At 43.5% G+C, this 15,999-nt stretch overlaps 1 protein-coding gene across 20 annotated transcripts in view; it reads left to right on the top strand.

Annotated features, from left to right (window-relative positions):
• The window catches only part of CELF2 (CUGBP Elav-like family member 2), a 526,008-nt gene extending 510,460 nt beyond the window's left edge, over positions 1 to 15,548 (top strand). For 5 of the 20 annotated variants that reach the window (XM_029237429.1, XM_029237422.1, XM_029237428.1 and 2 more), the window contains 3 exons: positions 785 to 982; positions 5,827 to 5,970; positions 9,239 to 9,594. In XM_029237429.1, coding sequence (XP_029093262.1) covers positions 785 to 982; positions 5,827 to 5,970; positions 9,239 to 9,366 — 470 coding nt within the window. In that variant the 3' untranslated portion in view covers positions 9,367 to 9,594. Of the gene's footprint in view, positions 1 to 435; positions 478 to 784; positions 983 to 5,826; positions 5,971 to 9,238 lie in introns of all 20 variants that reach the window. The other 15 variants (XM_029237420.1, XM_029237424.1, XM_029237431.1 and 12 more) reach the window with 9 other exon arrangements.
• Positions 15,549 to 15,999: the final 451 nt, after the last annotated feature.

Below are 15,999 nucleotides of genomic sequence, written 5' to 3'. Positions count from 1 at the left end.
GTCTGCGTGTGTGTCTGCGTGTGCGTCTGTGTGTGCGTCTGTTTGCTGCTGAGAACAGCCCCATCCCGTTTCTAGCCTTTCATACTGAACAAGCAGCTTCAGTTAGCTACACCGAGGGGAGGGAGCCACATTTTTCCTGCACCTTTAATTCTTCATCGTCAGAGAGGCTCTCCCTAAGGTCCTCGTCCCTGACAGCATCCTTCAGCTGTTGAGGAAGCCGGTCAGCGGAACTGGTGATTCACTGGTTGATTGAGTACAGAGCTCGTGCTCTCTGCCATTTCCTCATCAGATAGCTTAAGGGAGAGCAGTTTCAATACTGTCCTTCCCCCTCGAACCCTGGGGCCATCCCACGGCTCCTCAGAGAGCCCAGTAAGTGGCTTAAGTGTACAGATGTCGCAGGCCTTTGCCACTAGTGGTTTTTTACATGCTCCCAAGCTCTAAGCGGTAGAAAGCTTCTACTTCAGAAAGAGAACCCCAGTCCTTGCCAGCAGCGCACTGCAGGAGCTCAGATGCACTGGCTCTCTGTAGTGCCTTGGTGAGTTCCGTCACTGGCCTAGGGAGTGAGGCTTACCGTTGCTCAGGGGCTTGCGGTGGTCGTCTGTGTGTCTGCCGTTATTACAATTTGTCACTTCATAGTTTCGTCCGTAAGTTCTTGTTGGTGTAATTGGTGTGCTCGCTGCATGCACTTGCTGTCGTACTTGTGTCAAATGATTCTCTAACTTCCTTTGGAAAGCACTAATGAAAAGTGCTGTTTCTCTTCTCTATTGTTGGGTTTTTTGTAAAGTTGCTCAAATGCTCTCAGGTATGGCGGCTCTGAATGGAGGACTTGGCGCCACGGGCTTGACGAATGGCACGGCGGGCACCATGGACGCCCTCACCCAGGCCTACTCAGGGATCCAGCAGTACGCGGCCGCGGCGCTGCCCACGCTGTACAGCCAGAGCCTGCTGCAGCAGCAGAGCGCGGCCGGCAGCCAGAAGGAAGGTATGTGCCTGGGCCCGGGCCGGAGGGCAGCGTTCGCCCCCAGAGCAGAGCTCCAAGGAACTTCCACCGAGCCACTGTCCTGAGAGAAAGCAGTTGTTTTATTTCTCCTACTCATGTTCGTTTGGTTTTTCGTAAAGAAATCTGACAGGCCCTTTCAGTCTTCTTTCCTGTCGTATTTAGCTTTACTGTTCCTCTCCCTGTTCAGGTGGAGTCCTCACCCTCTGTGCGCCATACGCAATTACCTAGTGATTGCTGCCGTCGAAAAATTGCGGGGAGCACCCTCTCCCGAATCAGCAGGGCCACCTCTCATTTCTCCCCTTCTATACAAACTCCTCATTAGAGGAAGGGGTGGGTCGATGCAGCCCCCTGTGGGCTCGGCCCAGCTTTCCCGCAGTCCACGGCCCCCGTGATGGTGGAGCTCACCTCTTAGTCCGCGATGGTTTCCAGGTTAATGAAAAAATCCACTCTTAGGTTTGACTCAGTCTCGGTTTAATCAGGGGTCTTCTGGGGAAGCAAATAAGTGATTGATTGCCTTGCTTCTCTGCCGGTAAGGCAAAATAAACATCAGGAAGTGAATGCTAAGAATAAATGAAGGCTAATTATAAAGCAGTTAATGAGCTAGCCCGAGTAGGGAGGGCTTGTGTCTTTCTTTCCTCCTTTTGGCTCCTTCCTCCTTGATTGAAATTGCTTTTAAAGCAGAATCTTCACTGTGATATTTATTCTCTTTCTGACTTGTTTTGAACACAAGAAAAGAAATTAGAATAGGGAAGTACTTGCTGAAGATGTTTTTAAAATTTATTTCCCTTCTTCTATATCCTCACCCCATAGTTCCAGACTGGTTTTTGTCTGAATATTTTGACTTTAATTAAACATGGTGTCCTTTAAGAAATAGAAGGGTTTTTCTTTTTAAGTTGGGAATAGTAAAAGGGACACAGCTTTAAAGATACTCATGTGTTTTTGGTTTTTTTGGGGTTTTTTTTTTTTGTTTTGCGGTACGCGGGCCTCTCACTGTTTTGGCCTCTCCCGTTGCGGAGCACAGTCTCCGGACGCACAGGCTCAGCGGCCATGGCTCACGGGCCCAGCCACTCCGCAGCATGTGGGATCTTCCCGGAGCCCGTGTCCCCTGCATCGGCAGGCGGACTCCCAGCCACTGCGCCACCAGGGAAGCCCTATCTTCCATTTTTAATGCTGTTACATATAAACAGAAAAACATCTTTCTTTAAAAAAACAAAAACATGGGCTTCCCTGGTGGCGCAGTGGTTGAGAGTCCGCCTGCCGATGCAGGGGACGTGGGTTCGTGCCCCGGTCCGGGAGGATCCCACATGCCGCAGAGCGGCTGGGCCCGTGAGCCATGGCCGCTGAGCCTGCGCGTCCGGAGCCTGTGCTCCGCAACGGGAGAGGCTACAACAGTGAGAGGCCCGCATACCGCAAAACAAAAAAAAGGAAGATAGTTGAAAATCTGAGTTTCATTCTTTCAACTTTCTCTTTCCTCTCAGCTGTGACTGTTATTGTTGATTTTTTAAAAACTTGCACAACTGTTCAGACAACTGCATTTTCCCCAGGCGTGTGGAGACCCCATGTCATAAATACCTTGGCTTCCCAAAGGAAAGCCTGTATTGAGGTCCCTGTGTCTGAGGTCTGACTACCATGGTGACAAATGAGGGTGGTAGGAGGGATCCTGTCAGATAACCGTGTCCTCAGGAGAGACCGTAAAAGCCAGTTCCCCCACGTGCGTCTTAGAGAGTGTTGGTCACTTCTCCCTCACCCAGCAGGGCCTCACAGCAAACCATATAACCCGGGTCACTGAGAAAACATCTGTCACCAGCAGACTCGAAAGTCAGTAGCTTAAGGAGAAAGTCCGGGCCCGGAACTTGCTTCACACCAGCTCACTGCCCTAAATTTCTATCCCTTAAGTTTTAGGCGCTGCTTGTGCAATAATTAATCCTCTGGGATTAATGTAAAATAGTTCAAGATAAATACTGCCCACTCCAGATCATTTATATTTAGGTATGTGGCCTACCAGCAGCATGGGTTAGTGCTTGATGGTGTTTTAGGTTTGTTCAGGTCTTTTTAAATCATCTTCCATCTTCTCGTATGTCTCTTCTGATCACCTTCTTCTCACCCTGTTAACCTGTGCTAAGAAATTTAAACCATCTTAACATTAGCTTAACTAAAACATAATTTAAAAGGCAGGTCATACTGAGAAGCAAAGGAAAGACCCCATGATGTATTCCACTACTAAACAGAGTTTTAGATTTTCTACTCCTTAGTTCTGTTCTTTAATCAAGAAAGTTGAGTCAATTTGATGTATTTAGTCGTGCACCCTGGTATATATTTTCCGACTGGAAAGTGAACCAGTCTGGCCTTGTAAAGAAATGGTTTTAATATTTTCCCCAGCTAAATCTTCTGAAGGGTTATGGCATCCCTACAGATCTAAATTCAGGCAAGCTGACCACGTTTCCTGCCATTCCTAAATATCCTCTGAGCTCTTTCACACCCTTCCCATCTGCCTGTGTTTGCAGGAGGCATGTCACACACACAGCATTAGGTAGAGCCTCCAGATCCCAACTGGCGGTCTGATACAGACACCCCCAGTGCTTTCTGCTACATCAGGTGCCCCATGAGAAATATGAACGTGAACACCCAGCCAGCTGGGACCAATGATACAACTGAACGAGCTCTAGCAAGTTAGTCACGTATACTAGAGGCCTGAGGAATGTGTGGTTGGTCAGCAGGTTTTTACTGAAGGGAGACAGAAGGAAGATACCTAGGTTGAATCCTCAAAAAACTGTTTCTTTACCCTTGGTGTCTATGGCAGTAGCCTCCTTTACTGAATATTAAGAGGTTTTCCATACCAAGTCATCTTTTTCTCATTTTAGTGTTAATGACTTCGGCAGTTTGCAAAATCCAAGGATTTCTTGGTGATGAGGAAAAAGACAGCCTCCTTGGGTTTACCTTCTTCCCGTTTTCTTAGTCCCCTGTCTGGCCTGGGTACGTTCAGAATGCACTGCTTTCGAGAAGGCCAGGACTACCCAGGCATGGCCAGTAATCTGTCACAGTGCATTAAAATTGCATTTTCTCCCCAGGCTTCAGGAGGTGAGCTGACTTCACAGTTCCCATTGGGCCCCATTAATCCTCATTTGTGCATTTGGACCTTCTATTTAGAAGGCATATCCAGTATGGGCAGTACCAGATCTGCCTGATAGACAAACTGCAGGGGACGCACACGCATAGCGGCCCTCAGAACACCCACCTCCAGTGTTTTGGTTTTGCATCTATTCATACTAAGTTTTGACTGTTTAAGAGTTGTCTTTTTTTTTTTTTAAACAAAGAAACATCTGGGGACCTAACCCTGTAATTGTGCCCCTTTAAATACAAACTGTGTCTCTTGCACTGGAACATGGCTATGCCCCTGGAAATTGTGAGCAATACGGAAAATTAAAGTGGCCATGTTAACACTTAAATAAGAAAGAAATGCTTCATCTCTGTGGCTTCAGAAATTTGCCTCAAGAAGATTTCCTTGTGAAAAGTCCCATTCATTAGAATACTTTTTTCTTTTATGATTGTGTGTTTGTGTGTGTGGAAAGAAACTTGGTTTGACTTTTCTTTGCAAAGATGTTTATTCCTTTTATTTCTACAAAGTTCTTTCTACCCCAGTTCTCCTTCTCTTCGGCCCATACAAACAGACACTCACCCCCCAGCCCCTGGGGCTTCCCAGTGGAGCAGGCAGTCCTGGTTCCTCTCCTGCGAGAGTCAGTCAAGGCCCCGTGAACCAGGTGCTTGGCTACTTCACCAGTTTTATGAGCTCCCTTCCCTGCCAGACACCATGCCCAGAACATCCTAGAGGCGTCCAGCCCTGGGGCCTCCCCAGAACCATCTGGGGAAGGACCTACAACTCCCCCAAGCACCCTCTGACCTGGAAAGCATTCTCACCTGTGACATATTACAAGGTGATGACCTGCTGTAATCACTGGGATTCCCTCCTTTCTGCTTCCTTTAAGCTGCAGCTGGTTCTCCTGCAGGTGGCTAGAGAGATGGGAGAATGAAATGGAAAGGAACTTAAGAGTGCTGTCCTGTCTGGTGTAGCTAAGATTGCCCCTACTCTGTCCTCGTTCCTTGTATTTCTGGAAGTTATGGTGGAGAGCCAAGAACCAGGCTTCGCTTAGTCTCTGACCAGCTTGTGCACCTCATGCGCTCAGTTTGCAAGGCTAATTCCCAGTGGTGTCATTCCGATCACAGTTGTGAAACTCTAGCACCTACTTTTTCCTGCCTTGACTCATTGCCAGTCGTTTCTAAGAAAGATGATTATTAGACTATGTGTTAAGAGATCTGCCAAATCAGAACTGGATGGATAATTAGGTAAATGATTGAGAAATCCAGGCAGCATTACTGCTATATTCATTACTTCTAAATCGCTGCAATTTGCTTAGAATACACAGGACACTGTATCCAAGAGAGAATATATACTACGTACTATAAAACATGGCCACGTGGGAAAAACCCACGCCTGCATTCTCCTCCCCGACTCTCCCCCTCGTCTGCCACCTTCACGCCCAGGAAGACTGAAGATTCGTGCTCACGCGCAGTAAGCAAATGTGACCCACAGCTTATAGATGAAAAGGAAGCCATTCTTAACCGGTGTCTCTTTGGAAGTCAGGAAAATGTGAAGGACGATTCCTGTCCTAAAAGACATACCAGCAATGGACTTGTATCCATCTCTGTATGAGGGAAAGCCACGTGCTTAGCCCATCTGTTGTTAAAACATTCCTGAGAAGAGGCTTTGGGAACTAAGAAGTGCAGAATACCTTACTCTGATTTTTTTTTTTTTTTTTTCCCCTCTTTAGGTCCAGAGGGTGCAAACCTCTTTATTTACCACCTTCCACAGGAGTTTGGAGACCAGGACATCCTGCAGATGTTCATGCCTTTTGGAAATGTTATCTCTGCTAAAGTCTTCATTGACAAACAGACCAATCTGAGCAAGTGCTTTGGTATGCGAGAGAAGCCAGCTAGAATACACAGTGCACGGCCAGCAAGGGGTCATGGGAAGGCAAATGTAATGGCCCTTTGGTATGCGAGAGAACCCAGCTAGAATACACAGTGCACGGCCAGCAAGGGGCCATGGGAAGGCAAATGTAATGGCCCTTTGGTATGTGAAAGAAGCCAGCTAGGATACACAGTGCACGGCCAGCAAGGGGTCATGGGAAGGCAAATGTAATGGCCAGTATTTTAGATGCTGGGACAGGGCCTTCAGTGTGTGTGGTGGTTCCAGGTTGTCTGGATCCATGTAAGCAGACTGGGTCAAGTCATCTCATCAAAAAGGCAGAAAAGACCTGGGAGAAAGGACAGATCTGGGAAATTAAATGCCCGTATAGTAGGTAGTGCTCTATACTCAAGGTCCTTACTGCCTATAACTAATCACCTTCCATAGTTGACCAGCAACAGTCTCTTTGGGCCCCCAGTTTGAACCACAGGCTTCACCGGATGGAAGGAGTTTACAGACTGTAGTGTAGTTGAGACTCCTGATACAGAATGGCACTGCAGACACTTTGCCACAAACTCCATACCCTTCCAGGTCCACCAGGACTCAGACCCTGTGGGTGTAGGCAGCACACTGTACTGGGGGCTCATTGTTCAGCATCTGGATGTACATAAAAACACTCATCAATGCACACACCTTCACAGTAGGGGTGTGCTCAGGCCATGCCCAACACAGCAGCTCCAGGAGCCCAGGGACGGTGGCTGGTTTAGCTCATGGTGACATGAAGTGCTGTGGTGTGCTGGGATGCTGGGATCTGCAGTGGCTGCCTGAGTGGGTGGAGAGCGCAGGAGATGCAGGTGTTCTCAGAACACTGGACGTCCCAGCTCCTCGGTGGCCCGAGCTGTCACGATCTCCTTCCTCAAGCAGCCTGGACTCTGGCTCCCTGGGGCGTTTTCGCTCCCTGAGAGAGTATGGCAGGCTCACTGCATGCCCTAATGTTTTACAGAGGAGGAGAACATTCATTAAATCTAGTTCTTGTTTTATTTTTTGAACCCTTGTGTTCCCCAAAGTAGTTTAGAGGCTAGAATGTTCAGAGTATATACTTCTAACTTGGCAAGTTCTGGCCCAGTTTGAGATGCAACATTTGCTTTAATCACTCCTCCGATTTAATGACTCACATTGGTCATAGGTGCTAAGAGTAGCACAAAACAAAATAAAGTAGAACAGATGTGGGCAGAGGAGAACAAATAGAAGTGGGCACAATGAAAAGGAAAGGTGGGGACGGCTCCTGCAGAGGCACAAACTCAGACTTGGCGCCCGGCTGACTGGCGACGGGCGGCCAGTCTGAAGAGAGTGCTCTGGCTTCTGAAACTCCACTCGCGTGACGTCCTTCTGATTTCCGTGCTGTCACCCAGGAAAGTCTGAAGCCTCTGTTGTTGGGGGAATTAGCGTGTCAGCCATTTCAAGTCACTGTTTCTATCCAAGTGGAAAGGCTGTTAGCCTGAACCCATTACAGGTATATAAACGCCCTTGTAATGGTTCATGAGAGAGCAAAATGGAAAGTAAGTTGTTATATAGGCTGTGTGCATGTCTCAGTAAGGGCTCCCCATTGGGAGCTTCCCTGAACAAGGCTTGCGAGCCAGACATTTATAGTCTTCATCGCTAAACAATGTCCTGAGCTTATTTGGAGATTAGAAAAAGGATTGTAGTTCACGGTTTGATTTTGAGAAAATATTTACCGTCTTGAAAAGAGATTATATCAGCCCCCAAACTACTTAACCACTGTGTTCATAATAATGCATCAGACAGTTGTATTTAGCGTTATGCACTATGTTTTCAGTTTTTATTAAAAAGCTGTAACATCCCATATGTAGGTGTCTTGGTGAGACAGCCTAACTTCTTGGGGTCCCAGGTTTGCTGGTTATAACGTGGTACCCCATTCTTCATCCTAAGCTCTTGGCCAGGTTTTGTTATCCACTTTGCCCTTGACCCATTTCCAGTCTTCAGTCATCTTGCTACCTCTGGATAAGACGTAGGAGGAAAGGAGAAAATCAGCAAAAATCTTAGATTCAAGATCACATTTATTGGGAATTTAAATTTAATAAAAATTTAAACCACCATTTTGCATACAGGCAGCCTATGAGAAGCTATTCTGCTTATACTGTATGCCTATTTTTATCAGCTGAGAACTCTGCTAAAGGTATATTTATGTCCTTTCTTTCTCCTCTAATTTGTAAAGGAATGTTCTCCTTAGCTTTATGCTTTAATAGTAGATAGATGGAGAACTTGGTATAAAACCTTCTGAACAGTGGATGGTCAGAGCTGAAATCTAATCAGTATAACTTCCTTTCAACAACAAAAGTAAGTAGGGACGACACTTAAGAAACTTTTGCATGTAATCCCTGCCCCCAGTGCTGAAACAAAACTATGTGGTCAGAATTCTGTTTCTGGGTTTTGGCAGAGCCTGGGTGGTCCTCAGAAGCGTCTGAGTGTTGGTACAGAGAAAGGTGGTGGGAAGTATGTCAGGATGGCTGTGAAGCCCTGAGCTGTTTAGACTGTTTATTCTCCAGGACAGCTGGGGATACAAGGTAGCAATTTCCATTCCGCTGAATTCACCGGAGCTTTGAAAATGGAAGTTGAGATAAGGAGAACGGGCACAGCATTTCCCCTGGGCCCCTAGGTTCCTCTCAGTAACAGCTCCAAGTGGTAAAAATGAAGTACAAATTATTCTAGAGTTAATTCACCAACTGACCCCGTCCTGTATACATGGAGACTTGGAATGGAAACAGTCAGGGTCTTGGGCAGCATACCGGTTATGCAGCCCATCCCTCAATTATCCTGCTTTTAAACCTCACCTGGTTGGGGCATGTGAGCCTCGGGGGGCCCTTGGAGACCTAGAATATTTGTACCACTGCTTCTAGGAGCAGCACTTACTGATGTATTGGAGGCTCATTCGGGATTCTAAGGGACTTTAAACACAAACAGGTTTGACTGAAATCAGTAAACAGACTAAATTGACTCAATGTTTGAGATTTTAGCCTTCTGCAGAGGGGTTTTGTTCTCATGATAGCAAGTTAGCGGTCCAGCCAGCTTCTCCACCGCTTCTCAGTGGATGTTTCCAGTGTTGCCCCTAAAACATGACCTGTAGTCCGTGAATTGAGTAGCGCTGACCCGAGACCGCAGGCTGGGCACGTGTCACTTAGCATCTGCAGCCACCCTCCTTTGCTCCCCTGCCTCTCCATCTTGATTCCCGCCCTCCCTCCGCTTGTGTCTTCCAGGTTTTGTTAGCTACGACAATCCCGTGTCTGCGCAAGCTGCTATCCAGGCTATGAATGGCTTTCAGATTGGCATGAAACGCTTGAAGGTCCAGCTGAAGCGCTCCAAAAACGACAGCAAACCTTACTGATCCTAACCCCAGAGGCTCCCTGCTCTTATTTTAGCTTTCTTAGGGTAAGTCCCACGAGCCAGCCTGGGCTCAACAGGAAAGGCAGAGGAGGACCACATTGCCAACTTTTACCAAGAGAGACGGTTATTTTTACAATAAGGCCTCCATTACCCCCTCCCAGGCCCCCTACCCAGTTCGCCATAAACTCGGCTACCTTGTTTCTATCGAGTAAACTCCTCCTCCACTTGTACCACTGTATTCTCCTTTGTTTTGCAATTTGAATCTCCTTTTACCTTTTTTGTTTTTTGTTTTTTGCTTTTTTAAAGAAAAACACATACACAATAAATGACATCTTAACAACTTAAAAGGCAAACAAAGGCTAACGTGCAATTCTAACTCTGAGACCCACCCCCCCTCCCCCTCCCCCACCCTGTGCCCCAGAGCACTGCCTGGAGAATTCGCCCCTCCTGCCCGCGCCCACCCCGCAGAGGGGCGCCAGCTGTTCATAGAGGGTAAGGCGGTGGCCTAGCGCGAGAGAAAAGCCAGGAGAAGCACTTAAAAACAATACAAAATGTCTTTCCACTACATTTGGTTTGTTTTAATAAGTAGGATTTTATTTTAGTGTTCAAAGAAACATGACATTTATTGGTCAGATTATTACACTGGTTGTCTATTTTGTTATTGTTTTATTTTAGTTTTTAGAAAGGATTAATGTAAAAAAAGATTTAGAGATCTGTTTCTTAAAGCTACAGGGTTTAAAAATTAAAAATGAGTGAAAATACTTGATGTTTCTTGAAAGATAAATTTAATAATAAATAAGTAATACATAAATACTACATAAAAAGAAAGCCACAGGCCTGTAAATTTTATTTGTAAAAAAAGCATTTCTATTTTTGTACAAAATTTTTACTGCCTCAGAAATAATGGAAGTTATTTATTGCCTATTGTTAACTTATTGGGTACCTAAAGAGCAGCTCTCTGTGCTAGCCAGATCCTTCTGAAGTAGTCTCTAGAGGAATCGTTCTAGGAATGGGCTTTTTTTCACCGTTGAACCCTAGGCCTCAAGTCCATGCTTTATCCTCTCGGTGTCTGTATCTGTCTGATGATTTTGTTCGTAACTGCCATTATCTAGTTTACAGTTCAGTCGTCTGACTTTCCCCATCTGTTACATTCGTTGAAACTGGACCCTCTCCCCATCCTTTGCCAGCCCCTCACCCCAAAACGCCCAGAATCCATCCCCTCTCCCTCTCCGGATGGATTCTCTTGGGTTCCTTTGTGCTGTGGATAAAGAGTGTAAGAAATGCAAATTACGTGGATGGCTCGTAGACTCCCTAATGACCTAAAATTTGCATTAGTTTTTCTCCTGCACCCTGAAGAGTGATTTTGTTGCTGCTGCGTAGATTCTGTGTAACTTTTTACTCTCCCTGTTTTCTCCCTAGACATCTTCATGCCCGTTAGTTCACCGTTTGCCTAGCATGTCCCTGTGGCGTCTCAAAAAAAAGTTTCATCGTCCCGTCATTGTTTCTGATGTCTTTCTGACCTCACATCATATTTGGTTCTCCTACTGACCTTTGATCTAGTTTGACCTTTGAAATTTGCATGTGACCTCATCTAGCTATGAATTCTGGGAAGTCAATGTGAAAAACATTGCTGCATTCATGCAAGACTGAAATTTATTATTACACAAATTAATAATAGGAAAAAACCTGTGGCAAAAATGTTTCTTTTTTTTTTTCTTTTCTTTTCATAAAACAGACTTGAAAGTATTATACAGGGATTGGCATTCTTCCCGGTCACTGGTAACAATAGCAATATGTGTCCAGGGACACAGAATGTTGGTTTCTAACAGACTACTTCCAAAAACAGTTTGAGAAAAAAACTGTCTGATTTTAAGTCTCTAGAGGTCTGTAATAGTTTTTACATTTTTCAGGCAGTGTAAAGTTTTTTGATAAGGCCATTTTAGGTGGCTCACTTTCTCATTAAGATATATATATAGAACCACTTTTTGTAGATTAGTATAAGAAAAATATTTACCCTGTTTTGGGGCAAATGCTACCTATTTGTGTCACCTTTTGCTGAACTGACTCACAGTTAGACAATCCATGGTTTAATGCACATGAAATTACCTATATTTTATACTGTTTCAATGTACAGGAGAAAGGTTACTGTAAACTGTGTTAACGTTGGTGCTTCTGTGAATTAAGTTGTGGTTTCATCATGAGTCTCATGGTCTTAATGTTCTCTGTTGATAAGACAAGTTTAGAATTGGTTTACTTAAAACAAAAAAGAATTTCAAAAAAAAGTTGTTTGCTTACAAAAAATTTCATGTGAGGGAAAAAAGAAAACCTATTCCAGAGTAAGTTTTGTGTTGGCTTGTAAAGCATTGATGTCATTTTTTTTTTTTTTTTGTGGACTATTTAGATGTGTTTGTGTTCAGCAAAATGTGATTTTTTTTTTCTTTTAAAGAAAAAAAGTGAAAATATATAGTGCCAAATTCCAAAGGTACTTCCTTCCTAGAGCTTCAGTGTGTTTCTTGTGAGAAGTAATTTGATAACATGGGTATTTTATTATGTGTTTTGTATAAATCCCTAATATTTAAAAAACAAAAAACAACAAAAAAAAGAGGTTAAAAAGTTTGTTAACTTGCTATCCTGTGGTCTTGTTGCCTGAAATTGTTATTGTTTGTTATTTCTCTATGATGTTTTTTGTAAGACATTGTATAAGTGCCCATGTCTCACTTTTTTAACCACTCTGAACATCAATGCTGTGACGGCAACCTCACAATGTATTTTCTTCATGATATATGGAAACCTCTAAGGTGAGAAAGTTTTGAACTTTTAACCCTTTCTACCCAGTGCTATCTGGAATGTTAACTTTTTATGCTGTCATCATTTTCATTTGTTTTGGGGTGTTTCTAATTTGTATTTTTTTTTCTGCATATATCTTTGAGTTGTTTCTGTCTTTACTACTACTTTATCCTTTGGTTGAGAGCCAAAAGAAAGGAAAAAAATAACACTTTAAAAAGAGTTACTGGATAAACCTTCTGAGGGGAACAGTAGCTAGTCAAGCAACTAAATAAACCTTCAATTCAATATGCTTTTGAGATCAGGTTAGTGGTATGTTCCAGTTTAGAATAATTTCATATACCTTCCAGTTAAATGGCTTTGTGATGATGGGGTAGTCTTTTGAGGGATTTTTGGTTTTGTTTCTTACCAGCCATTGTGCAGTGGATACCTCTGAATAAGCCAGGTGTCTGGAGTTAGAAGTTGACAATCCTTTTCCCTGCCTTTTTGTTTCTTTTGAATTGAATGCATCTAAAGGGGACTGACCATCAAAGGCAAACTCAGTTCATCACAGTTACTGACCAAATACCTAGCACCCGTTCCTGCTGCCACTTTCCAAAGCGCCATATTTCTTTGACTTTCACTTCATGTGAGCAGGTCTCTTGCTGTCCTGACAAAGCCCAAAGTCATCCCCACAGTCCCAAAACACACTCCTGCCTTTCTGGAAGCTTCTTTGTCTCTCTGATGGAGTTCAGAAACTGCTGGCTCCATTTCCTTCCTCCTTTTCCCCCGCTCACCACCCTGTTTGGTTTAATGTGTGTGTGGATGTGATAGCCCTGGGATGGAAAGGACTAGCCTCTAATAATGATGCAAAAAAAAAAAAAAAAGTTTCCTTCTTATAGCACATGCACTTACAATGAAATGATCTGTATTATCCTCACACGTGTTTACTACTGCTGGGGCCTTCCTTCATCCTTCGAGGGCTATTTTGTACTTCCTGCAGCAAACAAACAGCTGAATAACAGAGGTTATCGCACTTGTCTCTCTCGTGTAGATGATAATATGGTGGTACACAGATACATCCATAAGAACACAAGACAACACCATTTGAATTTCCTAGACTGTCTCATTTAGAACCTCTTATCAAGTATACAGAAATCTTAAACCATTTTTTCCCATTTCTTCACTGAAGCCAGAAGCGCTCCAGTGCCCTCCTCCCACTGCCTGCATCTCCCCCAGGGGAGCTGAGTGCACTTGACAAGAGGCTCAGGGTGGGCACTTAGAGCTGAGTGTTTATTCTGCAGGCAACCAAGACAGACTGTCTGTTACAGGGAAAGTCTTTTTTTTTTTTTTTTTTGGGGGGGGGGGCATGTTTCATTGCTAAAAAGATAACCCTCCTCAAAGACAAGTTGTCCTTTTCTTCACTTTCTCTCTTAATATCAAAAGGAAAAAGCTGCAAGGGTGCGAAGGGCCTGTGCCAGAAGAAAAAACAAACACACAGGGAAACTGCTTTTTTAAAAATCAAGTGTAGACAATAGTCATTTTTAAACTAAATTAGAGAATTGCGATCAAATGGCAGTCCTCAAAGGCGTAACAAGTTCATCTTTCTTTCACCATAGGGGTTATAGTTCTTTGGCTTGTGCTACTCTGGACTCATTTTACTGTTTCTGTTTTTATTATCTTAAGTGCTAATTAACAAGAAGAAATAAAATTTTAAAAAAACCTGTAGTTTCATTACCTTTTTGAATAATGTCATACAAAAAAATGTATTTGTGTTTTTTTGTGCTGTGAGAATTGTTGTTTGTAGATTAATAATATCATTTTGTTTAGAATTACAAAATAGTTTTTAAATATTGTCTGAGAAAAGCCAAAGTTAATGCAACCTAGTGGAAAACTGTAAGACCATTTGAGTATTGTTTCTGTTTTATTGATGCATTTGGATTTTGTTGTTTGATGGAATTTGAGCCAAAAAAAATACGCAGGCTTTCCTATTTCTACAACTGATTGTACTTATGCATTTTGTACCAGTGGAACTTTTTATACTGGAGATTAAAAAAAAAATGGAAATTTTTGTGGCTTACTCTAGTGGGCCCCCTGACAATGACTGATTTCAAGTTTGATTTCTGGTTGATAGAAAGAAAGTTGCTTTTCTTTTGAGAATTAAAAACTTTGGCTTGATTTCTTTTTTCCCTTTGCTTATATCTAGCATTAGAATTTTGTCTTAAAATACAGCGGTAAGTTTCACTTTTTATTCTGTATTGTGCAGTTACACAATAAGGTAATTAGATTTAGAAGTACTCAGTCACTTTAAGTGGATAAATGTATTAGTTAAAACTTTAGGGGTTTGCTTTTTTGCTGTTTAGATCAAAGTTTTTTCTGATTCTTCTGTCCTCATTGTGAACATAACCGTGTAGTTGAAACAGTCAAACTTATTTTTGTAACGTATGTTATTGTGTGATGCAGTTTTTTGCTTCTGTCTCCAATATTAAACCATTTTCCTAATACTTGTTTCTCTCTCTGAGTGTTGTATTGTTGGTAGTCATTATATGTTGGTGATACATCTACACACCTCACTGTTTCACGTATGTTTTTTTTTCTATATGTTGTGTAATAAGATACAGTCGATTCCACCTAAGTGAATATCTGATTTGGGGAAGGGGGAAACTACACACCAGCCACCTCTAATTTATGTACAACAGCCTATTTTAACCACTGCTTCCAAGATTTATACTTATTTCTATGGTCCACCTACAGAGTTGGATTTGCCAAGACCTGATCTGGTCTTCTCACCACACTGGTATATTTCACTTTCTCTCTCCCCTTCCCTTGGGTATATGTATGCAGTTCTTAACACTCATTAAAAATGGCTCTGCTTTGCTGCATAAATCTTCAGAAGGGAAGCAGCAGAGCTGGGGTTTCTTCTGCCTACCCATGACTCCAAAGGCATATCATTACCATCAAACTCTTCTCAGAAACCAGTCACATTTTTTAAAAGAAAGAGGTGAGCTCTCAAGGGAAGAAAAAATAAACTTAACTTACCTGGTGAATAGATGTGAAAGGTGTTAAATTTAAATCTATGCGTTGCCATCAATCAATAGATATGTATAGAAAAGTAATTTAAATTATTTATTTTTAGAGCTAACTGAATCCAGGAGCAGCTTTAATTATTAAAACTAGTGGAAGAGAAAAGAAATACTTGCAAGGGCTCAAATGGAAGCTCTACTCAGTCTGGTGGGATGGGAGGGGGAAGAGGTAAAGTTTCTCATGCCCAAGTCTTCATACTATATCATCCGTTTCCAAATGAAAGCCAAGAAGGCCATATGCATCCACACACTCCTTCCGGAATGAGTGTATATTTTGTAAAAAGCCTTGTCCCCCACGATCGCCCCAACCCCAGCTAGCAAAAAGAGGACTAGAGAAGAAAACCATTCCTTGTATGCCCTGGAAAGCTGAAGCCACAGGCCCTCCTCCCTCTTCTGCCCATCTCTTCTGCTCAGGAATCTGACTGCTCTCCAAGTGCTCTTACAAGATTCCATTGACGTCTGCTCTGATCTCTCCCTCCAACTCTTCAGACGCACAAGCTCTGTCCAACTCAGGCCACCCAGCACCGGCAGCCTTCCTCTGGCCGCCAAGGAGATTTTCCCTGCAGGTGCTCAGGCTCCCCACCCTCCGGTTTCGGCAGCCCCTCTGACCCCTAGACTGTCTTTTCCAGTCGGCTCAACAACAGAGGGGCCGGGTGAGGCGGAGGGAAGGAGGCTCTTTCCCCCATAGGCCGAACACCTCAGTGAAGTAACTTCCACCAGCTCTAAACCTGCACAGATGAGAGCTGACTTCCTGCCAATACTTCTGCTTTAAATCTCATCAGAGCCTT

This window comes from Monodon monoceros, unplaced genomic scaffold, assembly GCF_005190385.1.
Source record: "Monodon monoceros isolate NGI ecotype Baffin Bay Population unplaced genomic scaffold, NGI_Narwhal_1 Super_Scaffold_21, whole genome shotgun sequence".
Taxonomy (NCBI): domain Eukaryota; kingdom Metazoa; phylum Chordata; class Mammalia; order Artiodactyla; family Monodontidae; genus Monodon; species Monodon monoceros.
Note: the sequence above shows the minus strand (reverse complement) of the source record. Positions and strands in the feature narration are given on the sequence as shown.